The 20,016-nt window shown below is 41.2% G+C and overlaps 1 protein-coding gene across 3 annotated transcripts in view; it reads left to right on the top strand.

The window, feature by feature from the left end:
- The window catches only part of CWF19L2 (CWF19 like cell cycle control factor 2), a 211,332-nt gene that overhangs the window by 42,970 nt on the left and 148,346 nt on the right, over positions 1-20,016 (top strand). For all 3 annotated transcript variants that reach the window (XM_074984805.1, XM_074984786.1, XM_074984796.1), the window contains 4 exons: positions 1,934-2,053; positions 7,825-7,918; positions 10,800-10,915; positions 11,978-12,690. In XM_074984805.1, coding sequence (XP_074840906.1) covers positions 1,946-2,053; positions 7,825-7,918; positions 10,800-10,915; positions 11,978-12,690 — 1,031 coding nt within the window. In that variant the 5' untranslated portion in view covers positions 1,934-1,945. The remainder of the gene's footprint in view (positions 1-1,933; positions 2,054-7,824; positions 7,919-10,799; positions 10,916-11,977; positions 12,691-20,016) is intronic.

Here is a 20,016-nt window from a genome sequence, read left to right as displayed (position 1 = left end):
TTTGTCCACCTTGATTACTATTTTTGGTTCTCTGTGCCTTAAATATTGAGTCTGTTCTGGTCTGGCTATGGTCTGAAGAAGTGGGTCTGTCCCATGAAAGCTCACCTAATAAATTATTTTGTTAGTTTTTAACGTGCTACTTGACTGCTTTTTTGTTTTGGCTACAAGGGTACACTGTTGACTTATACCCAGCTTCTCAGTCACTGTAATCTCCAGGTCCCTTTCTGCTGAATTTCTGCTTAGCCAGTTGGTTCCTCCAGCCTATATCAGTGCTTAGGATTCTTCTGTCCCAAGTATAGAACTCTGCACGTATCTGTGTTAAACCTCATCAGATTTCTTTTGGCCCATTCTCCAATTTGTCTAGGTCACTCTGGACCCTGACCCTATTTTCCAATGTATGTACCTTTCCTCCTAGATTAGTGTCATCTGCATACTTGCTGAGGGTGCAGTCCATTCCCTCATCCAAGTCATTGAACAACACTGCCCTAGAAAGAATTGTTGGGGCACTTCATATGAAACCAACTGCCAATGAGCCATTGATTATTACCCAGTGATCCTGACAACCTTGCCAGCTTTCTGTCCGCCTTACAGTCCATTTATCCAGTCCATACTTACTTAATTTGCTGACAAAAATTTTGTGGGAGACCGTGTCTGGAAATACTATATTCGCATCCTATCCTGAGGTGAGATATACCCACTTAATGAGGACAGTTGAAATCCTTTGTAGATTCTCCAATCTCCTGGAGCATTTCATGATTACTGTCATCAGTATGGTCAGGTGGTTGATTATATATTCCTACCACTCTACTCTTAGGTTGTGTCTACACTAGAGAGTTTTATAGACAGAACGGGACTTCTGTCAACATAACTCAGGGAGCATCTACACGCACAAAGTGTTCTGTAAATTAAGTCTCGACAGAAATCTGCATTTGTCTTGACAGTGTTATCCCTTGAAAATTTGAGGAATAATGCTTCTGTTGACAGAAGTGCAGTGTAGACACTTCTGCCAATAGAGAGGGCTTCTAGTTCACTGGGCAGCCCTGTTTGCAGAGCTTCCGATCAGCTGTTGTGTTGACAGAGGGTATGCAGTCTGGCTGCTTCTGTCGATGGAGCGGATTGTTCTGTCGATCTGCTTTTGTATGTAGATGCACTCTGTCAACAGAGTTTCTGTTGACACAACTCTGTTGACAGACGTTACTGTTGACGGATGCTTCTAGTATAGACGACACAACCTTACTGTTTTAAAACATGAATTTCTACCCATAGTCAGTCTCTAGTACGATATAATTTATTTAAGATTTTTCCTTTAATTGACTCTGCTTTCTTGCACATCTGGTTCCACGCCCCCACCAGCACAACCTACTCTGTACTTCCTGTATATTTTGTACCCTGGTGTTACTATGCCCCCTTAATTATCTTCATCCTCCATGGTAAACTGATAAGGTTTTCTCACTGATCCCACATTTTGTTCTTCCAAGTGGCGTGACTTCCATTTCATATATGTGAAGCTGTCTCAGCTGTATCGTTGGTTGTAAATGAGAAACATGAAGTGCAGTAGTGGCGGCTTTTAAGACTAGTGCTTCAAGTCTTGATGAGTGAGGCTCTGAATCAATAGTAGTTTTTTCTAGTTTTAGAATGGCATATGAAAAATGGGGAAAATTCCTTTGTTTTTGTTAGAATATACGTGGCTGTGTCTTACATTTGGATTTTGGTGGGTGAATCCTTTCAGTGTGTATTATCTGCTTTATTTTCATGCTTCAAAAATATTTTACTTGTTGGTTATAAAATCTCCACCATGCATTATAAATATCAGGTATAATAATTTTGTGAATTTGATTTATACCTGAGCCATATAGTTTTTGTTACAGAAAATGGGTGTTTATCGAATGTGGGTGTTGTTTTGTTTTGGATAAAACTGTTTGTATTATTACAGAGAGATGAATGGATGACCTTAGATTTTATGTCTATGAAAACCGTATCTGCAGCATCACTCAGAGCTGAGAAAGAGACAGACAAATTATTGGAGCAACAGAAAGCCCAAGCAATTGAACAGGTACAGGGAATTTATGTATTTCAGCAGTTTGTTCTGTATCTTCTCAAATGCAGTGTATCGTTTTGTCAATAGTTTGTTTTTATAAACTACATGTACTCTCCACTGCTTAACTGAATCCTCTCTTAGATTACAATTTTATTTTAAAAATCTTCTTAACATAATATTTATTGGACATATGGGAGTTATGAGAGAGCTTACTTTAGCAAGCTTATCTTGTGATAGGAAACCCATTAAACTAAATTTCAAGTAAGAACAAAAACAATTCTAGTAAAAAATTATGACTAAACTAGAGTGAATAAATTAAACAATAAAATAAATTGTATTTTACAGTGCCTATCTATCATCATACTTGGATCGCCTTATAGAGATCTACTGAATAGGGAGAAATTGGCAGACTTGTGCAGCTGACCTTCAGTTCTGTAGGCAGATGGCAGACATTTATGTGTCCTTAGTCCTCACTTATGCTACCCTTTGTTGTAGAGTATGTCAGTTTGTTGTTCTGCCTCTCAGAAACAGCAGTGTTGGAATGTGATTCCTGTTTGGATTCAATTAACAGCACTCTAGTTGTTGTCCTTACTAGCTTTTGAGAAGGCTTGAAATAGATGATTTTTTGTTTTTTAGTGTTCAGGCCAAAATATATGATGGATTCCTAATTCAACGGGATATCCTTGAGAAGATTGGGATTTAGGGACTGGGGCAAATAGATGTTAAAATTTTTGAGGTGGTGGTTTTGAGTGGTTTGAGCATTGGCCTGTGAGTTCAATCCTTGAGGAGGCCATTTAGGGATTGGGGCAAATAGATGTCAGGGATGGTGCTTGGTCCTGCCAAGAGGGCAGGGGACTGAACTAGATGACTTCTCAATGTCCCTTCCAGTTCTAGGAGATATATGTGTGTGTGTATCAGCCTTAGGAATGTGATATATGATTATTTCCATGTAATTCTTGATATCAGAAGGTATACATTAGCAGATCTTAGTTACCTACCGGGGACAAATTTCCTGGAACTGAGGTAACTCTCAGTCCTCTGTCTTACCAACCTTGGTTCTCTCCCTCTCACTCTGATGCTGTAACAAGCTGCAGACCCCTCCAGGGACTGCAGTTATACCAACATCTGCAGTCAGGGACACATCTAACTTACTTACATGAATGCATTCGTCAGCCACTCATGAACCAACAACAGAGACACGGCAACTAATTCCCTCAGCTGAGGACTCCAGACCTGTACCAGCCTGCTTAGTGGAAGCCTTCCATAGGGTACCCTTGATTTAGTCGTGGGTAATTTTTAGTAAAAATTATAGACAGGTCATGGGGAATGAACAAAATTCACAGCCTGAAACCTGTCCATGACCTTTGTGATAAATACCCGAACTTAATCTTAGTGGGGAGAGGGGTGGCAGGGGGACAGCAGGGGAGACAGGGGTAGGGACATGGGTGGGGAGCGGGCAGGGCAGGGCACGTGACCAGTGACACCTCCCCAACCCCCTGAATCCTTGCAGTGGTCAGCTCTGGTAGTTGTTGTTTCCAGCTAATTTCAGTAAAACACACACAACAAAACATCATAACTTCACAGACTGTGGGATGGGGTATCAGACCCACACTGGCTGTGAGGTTTAAAACCAGTCTAGGGAGGCTGGTTGGCAGGCAGCCAAAAGGAGTGGCTTTAGGAAAGCAGCCAATTAGACCAGCGGCTGCAGACAATTAGGGTGGCAGCTGGGCCAGCCAGTGAGGAGCTAGATGACCAGTATAAAAGGAAACTGCAGACCAGAAGGAGGGAATCTGCTGCAGGGAGCCTTAGGAAGAAGACCATCCTCCTAGAAGGCTGCTGGGAAACCAGCCCCTGGGAAAGGGGCAGGTGCTATCGGGGACTGAGAGAACTAGGGTGAGCTCTGGAGGGTCTGACAGGACTTACAAGCTTGGGGACCTGAAAAGAGGGCAAAGGAGCAGAAACAACAGGCAGGAGCAGAAGGAACTGGGGCTGCAAGGAAGTACCCAGGGAACAGAGACAGCTGATTCCTGCTGCCCCTTCTTCCCAGCTCACTGAGGCCCTGAGTAGTGAGTGGGCCTGCCCTACCCCACAACCACTGAAGGAGCAGTCCGGCTTTGGACTGCCCAGCTGCTGCAAAGAGTGTCTGGAATCTGTCAGAGGAATCCCCTAGAAGTGGGGTAAACTGTCTGGTGGCATGGCAGTGGGCTGAGGCAAGAAGCAGATACCAAGAGAAAGGAGCCAGGAGAGGTCTGCTGGCAGAGGTGAGGACAGGAGAGTCACCAGTTTTGGAACTGAGCTAATTCCCCTAAAGCCCAGCTGGAAGAGCCAGTGTGGTGAATGACCCATGACATACAGGTAGCACATACAATCCAACAGGATGTTAATGTTCAATAGATACGTTGTGTATACTTTGTACACAACATCTCACAATGAGCACAGTGATGAATAATGGGTTCTAGGGTGCTCCTCTGGAGCACAGAGTGCCACATCACCCAATCACCTGCCTAACACTGTCATTCCTTTATACTTTCTGCAGCAGAATCTCCATTATGACAGAGTGTATGCTGGTGGGAGCACCTGGGTGGTTTTAAAACTGGGTGCAGTGTAGCCCAGCCACTCTCCCTCCTTCCCAGTGCATTCCCTGTGCCCATGGAGATGAAGAGTTGGCAATGCAAGGGAGAACCATGTTAGCCAGCATGTGCAGCCCAGGGAAGCCTGTACTTCAGTGGACGTTCCTGCTTGCTCCCAGAGTGTCGTCAAGTGGCTGGATCATGACGTAAAATCTGGCCCTCTGATTGATTTAGGTAGGAAAAAAGGAACTAGTGATCAATGGCAATGAAGACCATTCTGGCTCCCTGACTGTGACAAGTGCGTGCAGGGGATGTGGTCTTTCCTAACCATAGTGACCACATTATGACTCCCAACGACAAAGTCCCTCTCAAAATCTCCTGTATGCTGTCCACTGTTTGCTAGCTCCTCCTGGTCACTTAGTCCCTGGCTTTTAAGGCCTTCCACTCTCCCAAGTCAGCCCTGCTCCCTTGTTCATGACGCATAGTGGGTAATCACAAAAGCTGATTGAAGCTGATCAAAGCTGGTCAAGGGAATAATTTGATATCATCTGCAAACTTTGCTTTTCCTTTCCTTTTCCAGATCATTTATGAATATGTTGAACAGCACAGGTCCCAGTGCATGTCCCTGGGCAGAGTCTGCTGTCTCGATTGTGAAAACTGATGATTTATTCCTAAAATTTCTTCCCTATCTGGTAAACAGTTACTCATCCATAAGAGGATCTTCCCTGTTATGCCATAACTGCCTACTTTGCATAAGAGCCTTAGATGTGGGACCTTGTCAAAGGCTATCTGAATGGCCAAATACACTATATTTATTGGTTCACCCTTGTCCACATGCATTTTGACATCCTCAAAGCATTCTAATAGATTGGTCAGGCATGACTTCCTTTCACAAAAAAAGCATGTTGGCTTTTCCTCAACAAATTGTGTTCCTTTCTGATAATTTTGTTTTTTGCTATAGTTTCAGCCATGACTGAAGTCAGGCTTGCTTCCAGGTCATGGCCAGAGGGTCACCACAGGATCCCTTTTTAAAAATCATATTGATATTAGCAGTCTCTCAGTTATTTGCTACAGAGGCTTGTTTCGGCCATTGATTGGATTCTGTAATTAGTAGTTCTCTATTTTTGTATCTGAGTTGCTTTAGAACCCTTGGGTGAATATCGTCTCATCTTGGTGACTGTTAACTTGTTAGTATATCAGTTTGTCCTAAAAACTCGTGACATCTCAGTTTGGGACATTTCCTGAGATTTGTCACCCCAGGAAAAAAAAGCTCTGATGGATTATCTCTGCCAAGATTTTCTTCAGTGAAGATTGAAACAAAGAATTAGTTTAGTTTTTCTACCATGTTCTTGTTTTTCTTGATTGCTCCTTTACTTAACTTGATTTAGTGCCCCAATACCTGTTTGCATAGCTTAATATTTCATAGAATCAGAGGGCTGGAAGGGACCTCAGGAGGTTATCTAGTCCAGCACCCTGCCTAAAGCAGGATCAACCCCATCTACATCATGCCAGCCAGGACCATGTCAAGTCGGGACTTAGAAACCTCTAGGGATAGAGAATCCACCACCTCTCTAGGCAACATGTTCCAGTGCTTCATAACCCTCCTGGTGAAATAGTTTTTTCTAATATCCAACCTATTCCTCTCATTCTCTAACTTCAGACCATTGCTCCTTATTCTGCCATCTGTCACCACTGAGAACAGTTTCTCTCCATCCTCTTTAGAGCTTCCCTTCAGGAATTTGAAGGCTGCTATTAATTCAGCCCTCACTCTTCTCTTCTGTAAACTAAATAAGGCCAAATCCCTCAGCCTCTTCTCACAGATCATGCGCTCCAGCTCTGCAGCCGCTCCCATTGCCCTCCGCTGAACCCACTCCAGCACATTCGTATCCCGGGGATCCAAAATTGGACACAACACTCCAGATGTGGCCGCCTCAGTGCCGAATAGAGGGGAGCAACCACCTCTCTATATCTGCTTGCAATACTGTTCCTAATGCACCCCAAAATGTTATTAGCCGTCTGTGCTGCAAGGGCACACTGTTCACGCATATTTAGCCCTTCATCCACCATAACCCCTAGGTACCTTTTCCGCTGTACTGCTGCTTAACTAGTCAGTCCCCAGCCTATAACACTGCAGGACTCTACACTTCTTGTTGAACTGCATCAAATTTATTTTGGCCCAATCTTCCAATTTATCTGGGTCACTCTGGATCCTATCTCTACCCTTCAATATATCTACGTCTCCCTCTAGCTTAGTGTCGTCTGCAAACTTGCTGAGGGTGCAGTCTAGTCCCTCATCCCAGTCATTAATAAAGATGAACAACACCGGCCCCAGAACTGAGCCTTAGGGCACACCTCTTGAAACTGACTGTCATCCAGATATTGAACCATTGAAGACTACCTGACCATCAAGCCAGCTTTCTATCCATCTTATAGTCCATGAATCCAAACCATACTTCCTCAAATTGTGGGCAAGAATGTTGTGGGAAACTGTATCAAAAGCTTTGCTGGTAGACTTAAAAATTTGTTAGTTTATGCACCTTTAATACAACAAACTTCTTCTTGTACTACTTTTTATTTTAATTAGTGGACGAGAACAACCAAAACCCTCCTACTTTTAGATTATTGGGGTTTTGCCAAGAAATTCCAATACCTGCTATTAGTGGTTAGAATTATAGAGAAATACTATGCCAGATTTGTCCTGGGCTTTTGGACTGACTGAAACATAGATAAAATTCTGTATCTGTTATTTAAGAATGTGAAATGGAAGACTTTCTCACAGAGTTCTTTTATTTCAGCACCTTTAGTGCTAAAAAGACATTATGTAGTGAAATGTTTTGCAGATTATAGTTTTGGAAGTATACTCATCTGAACTGCAAAGTCTTACAGAGATTATTCTTTGGCAGAAAATAGAGTACTACTGTATGTAGAAAAGACTTACATTTCCTCCAAACATTTGTAAATATTTTTTGTGTACAATTATAGATGATACTTTACTTGGTTCATTTTAGTGAATTAGTGTTTTTGTTTGTTTTTTTTAATATTGAAAATTATATTGCTGTGTCAGACTTTTTGATTTAAGGCTGCAGCACAAGGTTTATTAATGAGATTGTCATTTGGGTAAATTTAAACTGATTATACAAAATAATTACTAAATTGTAACAGCAGTAGTTAGACAAAGTGGAATTTTCTGCATCAGCTGAAAATTGTTTTCTACAGTCTAGACTTTCTGAAAGAGAGCTGAACCCCTACTGGAAAGATGGTGGTACAGGTTTACCACCTGAAGAGGGTGAAGCAACTTCAATTAAAAAAGGTAAAAAAAAAATTTAGTAAGAAAAGCTATATGTATTCCCCTCAGAGATGTTTCTGGTGTTTAAATGGTGAATGTAGCAGAGTTTCCAGTTAAATACATTGAATATAGACAAATTAAAACTTATTTCAGTAGCAGATATTTTGTTAAAACCATAATAAATTGTTTTGCAGAAAATTTCTTGGCTGATTTGTACTCTTGAGTGGTTTGACCTTCAGTTTTCACACAGATTTTCTCTCATTTAAACTAATTAAAGGAGAGAGTGATTCCACCAGGACATGATAAATTGTTGTCATCTGATTTGATTCCTTTCATTCCATTACACAAATTACAGTTTTAAAATATTCAACTAGAGAAATCTGTGAGTCACATTTAAATGAAATACATTAAGTATGCAGTTTGTGCAAAACATTATTTCTGTAACCTTTTCACTTCAGTATTCACCCTTGTGTTATCCTGTTTGTTTCTAGCAAGTGCAGCTAGGAAATATTTTTTCAGAATGTCACCTAGAATTTGTCAAATATTAAGAAGGAATTTTATACACTGAATGGTAGGGAGTAGTTTGGGTCTGGTTGGAAGTCCATACTCATCTGAGCAGTTTGTGTGGACTATAGGCTTCTACAGAGCTTTCTCAGGCCAGCTATTGCATTGTCAGCAATACCCCTGGCTTATTTGTAAGAACCATCTCATTTCTATTGGAGGTGAAGAATAGCAGCATCTTTCAGGATCTTGGAGTCTTGCTAACATTCCCAGCCAAAGAATCTAGGTATTTATTTAATTTTGCAGGAAAGTGGGATTTGGTTTGCATGTGAGGGATGTAACAGAGTGATCTCAAGAAAGGGAATGTCCCTGTGCAGCTCCTCCCTGCAAAAGTACTATTTATATGTTAAAATAATGAAATGGAAAAAGTTACAGGAAGAAAAAAGATGCACCATCAAGATATACATAGTGTTAAATTAAGTATGTAGATCTTTTTAATTTTATTGTTTTCCATTTCTCTGCCTCTACAGCATGTTGCACTTGCTCATATCTTATATATCTAAAATTAGGCTGTAAGAAAGATACCTAAACCAGGGACAGTGCCTTTTATTGCCATGCCTTATCCCTTTTATGTGCTTAAGATACTGTTGAAATGCTATGTCTCCCTCAGGGTCATCTGCTCTATGAGATGCACTGTCTGTTTATCTATCCCCACCCCATGTGACACTTGCAAGCAATACATACCTACCACACTATACCCCATCAGTGAAACATATTGGCATTGGATCTACAGCCCTATGCCCATTATGAATAGGTCTTACTATTGGCAGTGGCTATGAGCAGCAGTTCTGGACTCTGACTGCATCCTCACTTTTGGATCTGTGCCATCTGTCAGGACAGAGGAGAGCAGGGCCCAAATTGAATGAACGGTGTTGCGACCTGGTGCACAGAGGTTGCAGTGTTACAGGTGCTTGACCAAAGAGGTAGTGGGACAGCCAGTGCAGGTGCTCCTTGCCATTGCTGTGTACCTGACTGCTGCACCAGGGATCTTCCCTCTCCTTGCCTGACCTTGGCCTACTTCCAGCAGCTTGTTTCTCCCCTCAGAGATGGGGAGTGATGCTGCACCTTGGTGGGACAGGCTGGAAGTGTCACATGGGCTGGGTAGGCAAGGCACTGGAGCCAATGACTGCAGTGGAGTACCTCCACAGAGACTGATGTGGTGTAGCCAGTCAAAAATTTCTGAGGCTTCCCCTGCGCCTTGCCACCATGTGCCCTCAACCACTACTTTTTGTAATACCCCTCAGTGGGTATGTCTATATGGCTACGTCTACACTAGACAAAAACTTCGAAATGGCCATGCAAATGGCCATTTCGAAGTTTACTACTGGAGCGCTGAAATATATATTCAGCGCCTCATTAGCATGCGGGTGGCCGGGGCGCTTCGAAATTGACATGGCTTGTCCAGATGGGGCTCCTTTTCGAAAGGACCCCACCTACTTCGAAGTCTCCTTATTCCCATCTGCTCATAGGAATAAGGGGACTTCGAAGTAGCCGGGGTCCTTTTGAAAAGGAGCCCCGTCTGGAAGAGCTGCGCAGCAGCGAGCCGCGTCAATTTCGAAGTGCCACGGCCGCCCGCGTGCTAATGAGGCGCTGAATATGTATTTCAGCGCTTCATTAGTAAACTTTGAAATGGCCATTTGCATGGACATTTTGAAGTTTTTGCTAGTGTAGACACGGGCTATGGGGATAAAAAGTGTGTGGCTGGCCTGGCTCAACTGACTTGAGTTCCTGGAACTTGAGCTCTGGGGCTAAAATATTACTGTATATATGCTTGGGCTCAGGCTGGAGCCTGAGTTCTGGGACCCTTGAGGGTTAGGGTGCCAGGGTGTGGGCTACAGCCTGAGCTCTGGGGCTCTATGGGGGACCCTGTGTTTGGGCTCCAGCCTGAGCCCAAACATCTACACTGCAGATCGTAGCTCTGCAGCTGAAGCCTCATGAGGCTGAGTCAATTGACCTGTGCCAGCTGTGTCCATGCTTCACTCCCATTTACCCCAATGGGGCTCTGCTTGTTCTGGTAGAGAAACCAACAATCTACGTTTCACGAAACTGACCATCTTTGAATTCAACTAATGTAAATTTCTAAGAAATATTGAGTGTGAATGAGATGATTTACATCTGTTTCATGTATTCAGGAAAGAAGAAGGCCAGTATTTTATTACAATATTTTCAATTAGAGACAGGAAGATGAAGATAGAAAGCTAGATGTATTCCATGTCAGCATACAAAGTAGATCTAACAGCTCATTTCCGTTTCAGTGCTTTATGTAGCATATACAATGAGTGTTAGGTAATAAAAGCTATCCTGAACAACAAAAATGTTGCATTTAATTCTTCTGTTATTTTAGTTATGATGGTAGAAGATGGTGGATTAAGTTGGTTACGGAAATCCTATCAAAGGATGAAGGAGCAGGCTGAGAGACAGAAACGAAATGTTGAGGAAATTGTAGCTGAAAGATATGGGGTAAGCATCTCAAGAGGAAAGAGACTCTCCTTGTTTACAATTTGGTAGCTTTTGGAAAAGATCAAATCCCTGTAAGGGTAGAAATATTTCATATATAGATTAAGACAGGATGAAGTATTGCTGAAAACAATCCGTTCTTGAAACTTCCATCAGGTGATGACGGTGTTAATACTTTTCAGACTGATTTGTATGCTACCTTTTTTCACTGTGGGGTACTAAACTGTAGTTAGAATATTTCTGTCTTTTGCTTCACTCAGGAGCTTATATGGTCCCCATCATCATGATATAAAGCCATCATGCTGTTTCCAATACAGCACTACCTCTAGATCTGAAGAACTGGGTCTGCCCCATGAAAGCTCATCACCTAATAAATGATATTGTTAGCTTTTAAAGATGTGCGTGACTGCTTTTTGGTTTTATAAGGATACAGGCGAGCACCGCTACCTCTCTTTTACTTTCCTAAATTGTGTGTACTTGCAAACATATTTCTTTCATGCGTGTCCATGTGCATGCACAGGATGTTTGGCTGTCTGCACTAAGAGCAAGGATTATGATTATGATTCCCAGTTTGAGTGGGTACATTTGTGCTGGTGCTCATTAAGCAGTGTGCTAAAAATAGAATGGTTGGGGAGGAAAGGCAAGAGTGGGCAGAAGCATAGACAGACATGCTCTGTGTGTTCCACCGGTACGCAGGTGGGTTTATATTCTGCTCACTGATGCTCATGCTTCCCTAGCTTTACTACTGATTTTAGGGGGCTAGACTAGAGCAAGCATATTCACATGAGATGAGAATCCCATCCTGAGCTTCAAGGATAGACATACCATTTGTGATAGTGTTATCCATGTCAGAAGTTGGAGAGTTACGCAATCAATCAAATTTTATCATGCATCCATTGACCACTTACCCAGCAATCATTTTCTGTGAAGAATGCTTCTCAGGTGCTAAATGCCTGAGTAGTTTTCAAAAGCCATAAAACTATCATATTCCTTTTTTCATGTTTTTTGTTAATACGAATATCATTTTAGAAATACTGCAATTATATTTTCCCTTTTCTTTTGTAGTCTGTGGAAATATTTGAGTCAAGATTGAAAGAAGCCGAGGAAGCTGCATCAAAACAAGAAAATGCATATAGCAGAGGAAGGTGGAGGAAATTTAACTATTCAGGGAATGAGCAAAAAGAGAAAGAGCGCCAGATGGAAAAAGAAACACAAGATGAATGTGATGGAATCAAGGGTGTGAGTAAAGGACATTCTAGAGGTAGGCATAATGAGGCATGTCCACTAGAAGACAGAGATTATAGAAGAGGCAGACAAAGAGAAGAACAAGAATATAGACATGGTAGCACAGACTCTGAGTTAAGAGACAATTATTCTAGAGCAACAAAACCTTCTGATGAAAAACAAAGTCCGGAAAAGGTTTCTTCTCTAAGAAATTTGGAACACAAATTTTTGAAACCATCTGATGATGATTTGTCATCTGTTAGTAAGGACTGCAAGCTACAGCAGTACTCATTAAAACTACCATCTTGTAGTTCTTTGAGCAGCCATTTCCAAAAACCTGGTGAGGAAAGTGAAGAAAATGCGCTGTGGAGCAGGTCACGTGTAAAAGATGAAAATGAGAAGCCAACATTAGATCAAAAGCCATTGAAATTGGAAAAAATTGCATGTCATGAAGGAGCTCCAAATGCTGAAAGAGAAAGGTCACAGGAAGAGAACCTTGGAGACATCACCAAGAGGAAACTGTTATTGCCGGACAGCAGAACATCACATTTTGGGTATCTTACAATTTACTTTGCTAGATGCCTTTATATTTTCATGGTAGTTTGCAGGAGGTATCTGTCTGCAGCCATACCTCACTGGGCTGTGATCTGATCAGATTGCCAAACATTTGAGCGTGATTAGTTCTTGGAATGAAAAACCCACATCTAAAGAAAATTATTTAGTATATTTGACTCTTCTGAGTCATTGGTAAACTAATGCTCCAGCATGATTGTAGTCAGCCCTGTAAATCTCAGTGGTGTAGTCTTTTTGGAAGACCTTTAAGCGTACCTTATCTCTTGTGATTATTAAAGAACAATTCACCATTATAGGGGTGCAAGCGTTAGTAATCTGGCAAAATTTAACTTTCAGTAGCTTCATTGTGCCTGTCTACATTTCTAATACAGTTTACTCTGGATCCTGACAGCTTACTACTCAGTGCTTTTTTGTGCCTGTACCAGCACCTTAGCAGCCCCACGCTTGCAATTGGCTGGGAGGGAGAGAGCTGGCTGGTTTAAGTCATCTCTTTGGGATTTTTTGGGGTGAAAAGGCACAATGTAAATTTAAAGTTGGTGACATTGTTTTCCTTAAAAGCTTTTAGAATGCTGAGAATATTTACTCAGCGTTTAAAAATATATTTCACCATTGTGATGCAGCATTTAACTTCTCTGTTAAGTTCACTGAAATGGCATGTATTTTGATTTGACACTTACTGTATTTTCAGTCATATTGTCCATGACAGCGGATTACTTTAGCCTTCCTTTGAACACTGACGTACAGTAAACTCTGCTTGTTACTATTGAGAGAGGCCATGGAATAATTATTTACAATTTAAACAAGTAGAATCTATTTGTAACTAACTGGGCATGCTGAATGGCAAAATGACTGGGGAGAACTACAGTAATTGTATAGCCTGGGTAGATGTGATAGATTTAAGCTATGAGGTCATATAACAAAATAATAGATTTTACTTATACATAAATGACAGAGAATACATCAGTTTAAATGTACTGTTATATTTTTAGTGGAGTTAAAGATGATCAATAGAAGTTAAAGCAAAAAAGACTACAAAGTAATGTCTAACAAAAATTGCTTTCTTTCTGCCTGTATCGGTATAGTGAAGGAAAGTAGAGAGTAAGCATGGGAATAACTTAAAAAATTACTGAACATTTATGCAGGTCCTGGTTACCCCTCTGTATCTTGTGAAGATTTAAGCACATTTATAAGTTTACTATCATGAATAGTCTTATTCAAACAGTGGAACTAGTCTCACTACTAAAGTTCAGCATGTGCCTAAGTGTTTGTAGGATCAGGGCACAAATGAGCTCTCAGTTCGCAGAATGTATTAAAATATTGCAGAAGTGGGCAAGCAATGAAGTGTTCAGCAACAAGAACATGTGTGGAGTTGAACAAGAATCCACACGAAAAAAAAGAATTGATGAAAATTGTGATTCTTTAGCTACATCTACAGTTGTGCTGGTGTTTAGAGTACAGGCACTGCATGCCCAGGTAGCACATGTGTAAATATGGGGTGTAGATGGTGAGGCATAGCTTAGGCAAGTAGAGTGCGGTATACTCCTGTACTCCTTGGGTATATATCGTACATACTCTCATGCACCCAAGCAGTGCCTCTCATATTTACATTGCAGTTTTAGCCGTGTAGTGTCCCATTGTCTTCCTTTTGCCACAGCTTTTTCACCTTTTACTGAGATGTGTAGTTAAATGCCACAATGACAATTGTGGACACAATCTGTCTTTCACGTGGTGCACAGCTATGTCTGATGTGCCTTCACTCCACTGTAAGTGAAGATATAGTCTTTGTTTTCCCCATATTATGTTATTTAAGTTACTGATAAATAAATAGGTCATATGGACAGATTATAAATTAGCTTTTAGTGCTGAACAGTTGGATTCTAACATCAGGGAGGAGTATCTTATGGTATTATTATTTTTAGTTATAAGCAGATTTATAAGTTATAAACAGATTTCTTCAGTGAACTTGCATTTTGTGGCTAGGTGGATGTCTCCCAAACAGGGCTTTCTTCTGGTGGAATGGGGTTCTGGCACCATTTTTCCCTCCGGCCGGGGATCATGTGGCTGGTGCTGCCAGCAGGGCTCTACGCCTTAGCTGGCTTCCAGCTTCTAGGCTGTGGGTTCCCTTCAGCCCCACCCCCACCGGCCCCCAGCAGGGGATCTCCATGTGCCAGCTGGCTCCCAGCCGTGGGGCTGTGCCCCACTCCCCCCGCCCTGTGGCCACAGTCCCACAGCTGGTGCTGCTGGAAAGGCTTAAGTTCCGGCACCTTTTTTTCCTAGAAAAAAAACACTGCTCCCAAACAAGAAGCACTGAGTATTTGTCACTTAGGCCATGTCTACACTTACTAAAAACTTTGAAATGGCTATGCTAATGGCCAAATCTAAGAATACTAATGAGGCCCTGAAATGCATATTCAGAGCCTCATTAGCATGCTGCCGACCATGGCACTTCAAAAGTGCTGCGGTGCACTTGCCCATGGCTCGTCTACATGGGGCTCCTTTTTGAAATCCCAACAACCACTTATCCTGTGGAGCTGGAATTGATGATTTCATAAGGACCCTTTCTACTTACATTTCTGTGATTCTGCTACACCTATTCATGAAAACAGCTTTTCTGATGGCCAACACTTCTATTTGAATTGAGGAGAAATGGGGGTTATGATGGCAAATTCTCCCTTTCACAATGTTTTTCTGAAACAAACTTGCATTACATCCACATCCTTTATGTCTACATAATTTCTTCTGAATTCTGTGTTAGTCAGGGTATACATTTTCCCATTTTCTTTTTAAAGCTACACCAGTCCAGCTCTGGAACTGCCTTACATTCTTGGAATATCTGAAGGAAATTGGACTTCTACTTAGACAGGACCAAACATTTCAGAGATTCTAGTCTTTGGGAAGGTCCACATCACAGCAGGAGGTCGAATTAAGGCACACAATTCCAGCTACATTAATGATGTAGCTGGAGTCAACGCACCTTAATTCAGGCTCAGCACCACCCCACTAAAGGAAGTGGATGGTAGTGTTCGCTTCTGTTGATTTCCCTTACCCCAATGAGGAGCAGGAGTACTAGCACCAATGAGGGCACCCTGTGAATTTGATTTAGCACATCCCTACCAGGCATGCTAAATTGTATGCCAGAAGATCGACTGTGGCAGTGTTGATCTTCCATGAAGTGTAGACATGGTTTTAGTAGCTATTGCTGAGAGATCTAGAGAATGTGCAGTTTCATCCAAAGACTTCCAAGCAGTTTTCAGTGTGTGGTATCTCTTATGATGACAATGTTCATCTCCTTCTAGAGTTCTAGCCCATTCTACAAGGTCCCAATTTTTGGCTCTGTTGAAGGATATCTCAATTGCTGAAATTTGTAGTGCCCACAACACAGACCCCAGTATATACCTTTTCCAAAAATTATGCTTTGTGTCACACTTCTAGAGCAGAAGCTGACTAATGTCTTTAGTGTTATATGTAATTCTTAAGTTACCACCTCCATCAAGGAATATTGCTTGGGAGTCACCTGACGTCTAGGGCACCCTTATTCATGTTGCGAAGCAATGGAGCTTCTTCCAGATCTGTCCCCTTATTTGTGCTCCACTACTTCCTGTTCCCCTCCCCTAGCATCAGGGTCTTGTGTCTTGCGACTTTGCAGAAGAGAAGTAACTGATGACAATTCCCCTGTGTAGCTGCATATAAACTTGGGGTGGACCAACAGGTGCAGTAGAGGGCATGCAGGGGTAGAATGGACATTGCTACCAAAAATCTCCTATAAAAATTTCCAAAGTGGTGCTGTCCACCCAATTCTCCATGCCTGATACTGACATTGCACTCATTAATTTTCTCTTTTCCAAGAAATGTAATTTGTGTAACTTTTATGTCAGAGTTTTGGACATTTATGACAAGAGTTAATTAAAATATTGAGGTTGCATGCCTAGTAATACCTGGCCGATTGGATGTTCAAAGTCTGCTTAGAGGAAATGCCCATCCAGATAGGCTAGTGTTTGCTGAAAATCACACTTAAAGGGACTAAAATGTTGTGTACACTGAAGTTTAATTTGAGACAAGCTGAGATAAAAATACTGTTGACCTGAAAAAGAGCAGATAATGATTTAAGCAAAAACATCACCAAGAGCATGAACAAAGTAATAAATGTCTCTTATTCTCCCTAACATAATTCCCCTACTGTTCATTTTAATTGCTTTACAGTATGTGGTTTAGGGCATATGAGAAGCAAGAGCTCCAGAATCTTTAATTTTCTGTTTATTTTCTTTTTGTAATGAGTTAAATTGTTGTCATTGTATCTCCTGGGGCCAGATCCACTTCCTATTGAAATTAGTGAGAATTACTCAATAGACTTAATAGATTTTTGGATTGAGCCTCTGAAATGCATGCAGAAATGGTTTTAAAATTTTCCTGAAGTTAGTTGTGGTATCTCAGACTAACACATAAGATCTTCCATTTTATGAGTCCCACAGGATTTACTCATGAACATTATGTTCATCACGTTTAGCAGTATATTCTTTCTCTGTTATGAGAATGTCTTTAATTTTTTCAGTAGTTTGTGCTCATTCTTGTAGCATTCAGTAATGATTTGAAATGAATTCTCTGTTATGTAATGCTAAATGGTAAGTGCTGTGGCAAGCGAATGAGGATTACGTTTAGGTTTTTACACGTGCAAATAAAGCAATATAAACATTTTGGCTATGTCTGAGCTAGCATTCCTCTTTCAAAAGAGGCATGCAAATGAGGGAAACAAAAATGCAAAAGAGGCACAGATTTACATATCTGACACCTCATTTACATATTCTTTCAAAAGAGCTTTTTTTTTTTAGGAAGAAGGGTTCTTTTGAAGATGGGGTTTACTTTCGAAAGAACTGTGTCTACACTGCTTTTCTTCTTTCAAAAGAAGCTCTTTTGAAATGCAAATGAGATGCCAGATCTATAAATTTGCCAACATGAACAGACCTGTCTTAAAGCTCTGTTACTGTGTCAGAGCAAGATTATAATTTGTGGCAGTTCAAAAGAGGGTTATATCTCCAAATCTTGATAACATTTCCAGGACAGCCTTCCCCCATCTTAGTGGGCATTACTGTTTGTGATTTGGGTTCCTGCAATTCAACCTTAATAGTGGGACTGCTGAACCCTTCAGACGACCAGCCTGGACTACTTCTGGCTGATGTCCGTACTGATGTCAAGCCACAAACCTCTGATAAGCACACTGCGCTTGCACAGAGGCAGGAACATGCCCAACTGTAAGAGGAATGATCTCTCAGTCGCTCATGAACCATCAGTAGGGAGTCTCCAGCCAGTTTCCCCCAGCTCCGCAGCTTTTCACACATGCACAAGCATGACTACTTGCCCTTTCGTGTTTACGCTTTGTGGCCCGTCCATAGTCATGCCCAGTACACAAAATAATTTACAGCAGAATAATAATAATAATCCACATCAGTTAAGTATTTATTAAGTAAATTAAAACCTGCACATATAAAAGAGAGGTGAAAATGTGGTCAGGGTATAGAGGTACTGACAGCCAATAACTATAATAGGATACTTGGGATCGAACTCTGGGATCACTGTTTGTCTTTGAACATGGCCATCATGTCAGTAGTGGCATAAAACACATCTCCACATAAATTTTCCTTAACATTTTTTCCTCTGTTAGTTCCAAGGAGCCTTAGTAATTCATCATTACATTGGCTCCATTTGCCTTGAATCCCAATTATTAGGCCAAAAAGTGGACATTTCTGCACCCAATTAATCCATTATTATCTTCCAAATCAGAGTAATAGGTCACCTTTTCCCTGTGGGGAGGCTCTGAACTATCAAAAGGGGAAATTGACTGGTGGGACAATTTATGTGAAGCACCTTTAAAATCTGCCCAAAAACTGATGATTTATAATCTGCTTTTAATTACGCCTTTTTATTGTTTAGATGATTTGGATATTTTAATGAGGAAAGTTGTTAAGAAGATTTTACATATCCTTCAGTTCGCAACTGATGGGCTGTTTTATGCTAGAGGAAGAGATGGGGGTATTAGCATTGACTGAATTTAGTATTCAAATGCCAAATATGCTCATTTGGAAGTGGAGAAGACATAATGTTTCACAAGATGATTGGATAGATTTATTGTATTTATATGCAAGGGAAGTTTTAGTTGATAAGATTAAACTGTCATGATAGGCTATGTTCTCTGTGACAGGATGGAGTCACAGAAGACTCCTCAGGATGTTCTCTATGCAGAACAGACCATTTATACTCACTTTCTTGTTTCCTGGGGCTTCCCACCACCCTGTTCTTCTGAGACATATCCTTTGGTCTCCCCCAGCCAGGGAACAGAGTTGAGTTACTGTACGTCTGCAGAGCAGTGCAGACACTGATTAACTATAGCTCTGGGCAGCTACAGTTCTAGGGCACAGCACTTGGGAAATCAGACCCCAGAAGGGATCAAGACCCCAAATAAATCTCTCTCTCTGTCTGCACAAAATATTTGCACAGGGGAGGGCTCATTAGGCAAGCTCTCTTTATTAATGAAAGGGACATATGTAGCCCCAGGTAATACAAATTTACACTGGGCTTGATTTATAAGTGAAAGAATTTATATGAAGCCAAACAGGATTTAAGTGGTTATGAGTAAAACAGGAAGATCAAAGTGACTTACCGAATTAAAATAAAAGAAAACACATAGCTAGTTCTGTTCCATTAAGAATCTAGTTACATGTGAATTCTTACCCTAAATAGCATTCTTATATCAGGTCAAAGTTTTGAGTCAGGTATGATCTTATTCTGACTTGGGTTTCAGTTCACTGTAAAGTTATCTCTCTCTCACTCACACTCTCTCTCTCTCTCTCTCAAGATGTTAGGTAATTTCCAAGGCAAGCTGAAGATGAAGATGGAGGGACCTCAGGGCTCTCTTTATACCCTTTATTCCATTGTCCTCACTCTTTACCCTTGCCCCTGTGGGAGGAATTCCATTATCCTTGCTGTGTGAAAGTACGTAATATGTGAGATAATTACAAGGGCAATTTCTCTACCTTTGATATTTGCAGGAATGGCAGCTGTCCCACTTAACTTAATTTACTTCTTGCACAGGTCCTGTTAATGACAGCTGACTTCCCCCTCCTTTTTTTTCCTCCTCCTCCTCCTACTTCCTACCACTCCCCCCCCGTGATATAAACCATGGGTACTTATTTCTGCTCCAAATCTGATGAAGTGGGTCTTACCCACTTACCTGCAAAAGCTCATCACCAAATAATTAAAATTGTTAGTATTTAAGGTGCTACAGGACTGTTTGTTTTTTGTGAAGCTACACACTA

Source organism: Carettochelys insculpta, chromosome 1, assembly GCF_033958435.1.
Source record: "Carettochelys insculpta isolate YL-2023 chromosome 1, ASM3395843v1, whole genome shotgun sequence".
Lineage (NCBI taxonomy): Eukaryota > Metazoa > Chordata > Testudines > Carettochelyidae > Carettochelys > Carettochelys insculpta.
Note: the sequence above shows the minus strand (reverse complement) of the source record. Positions and strands in the feature narration are given on the sequence as shown.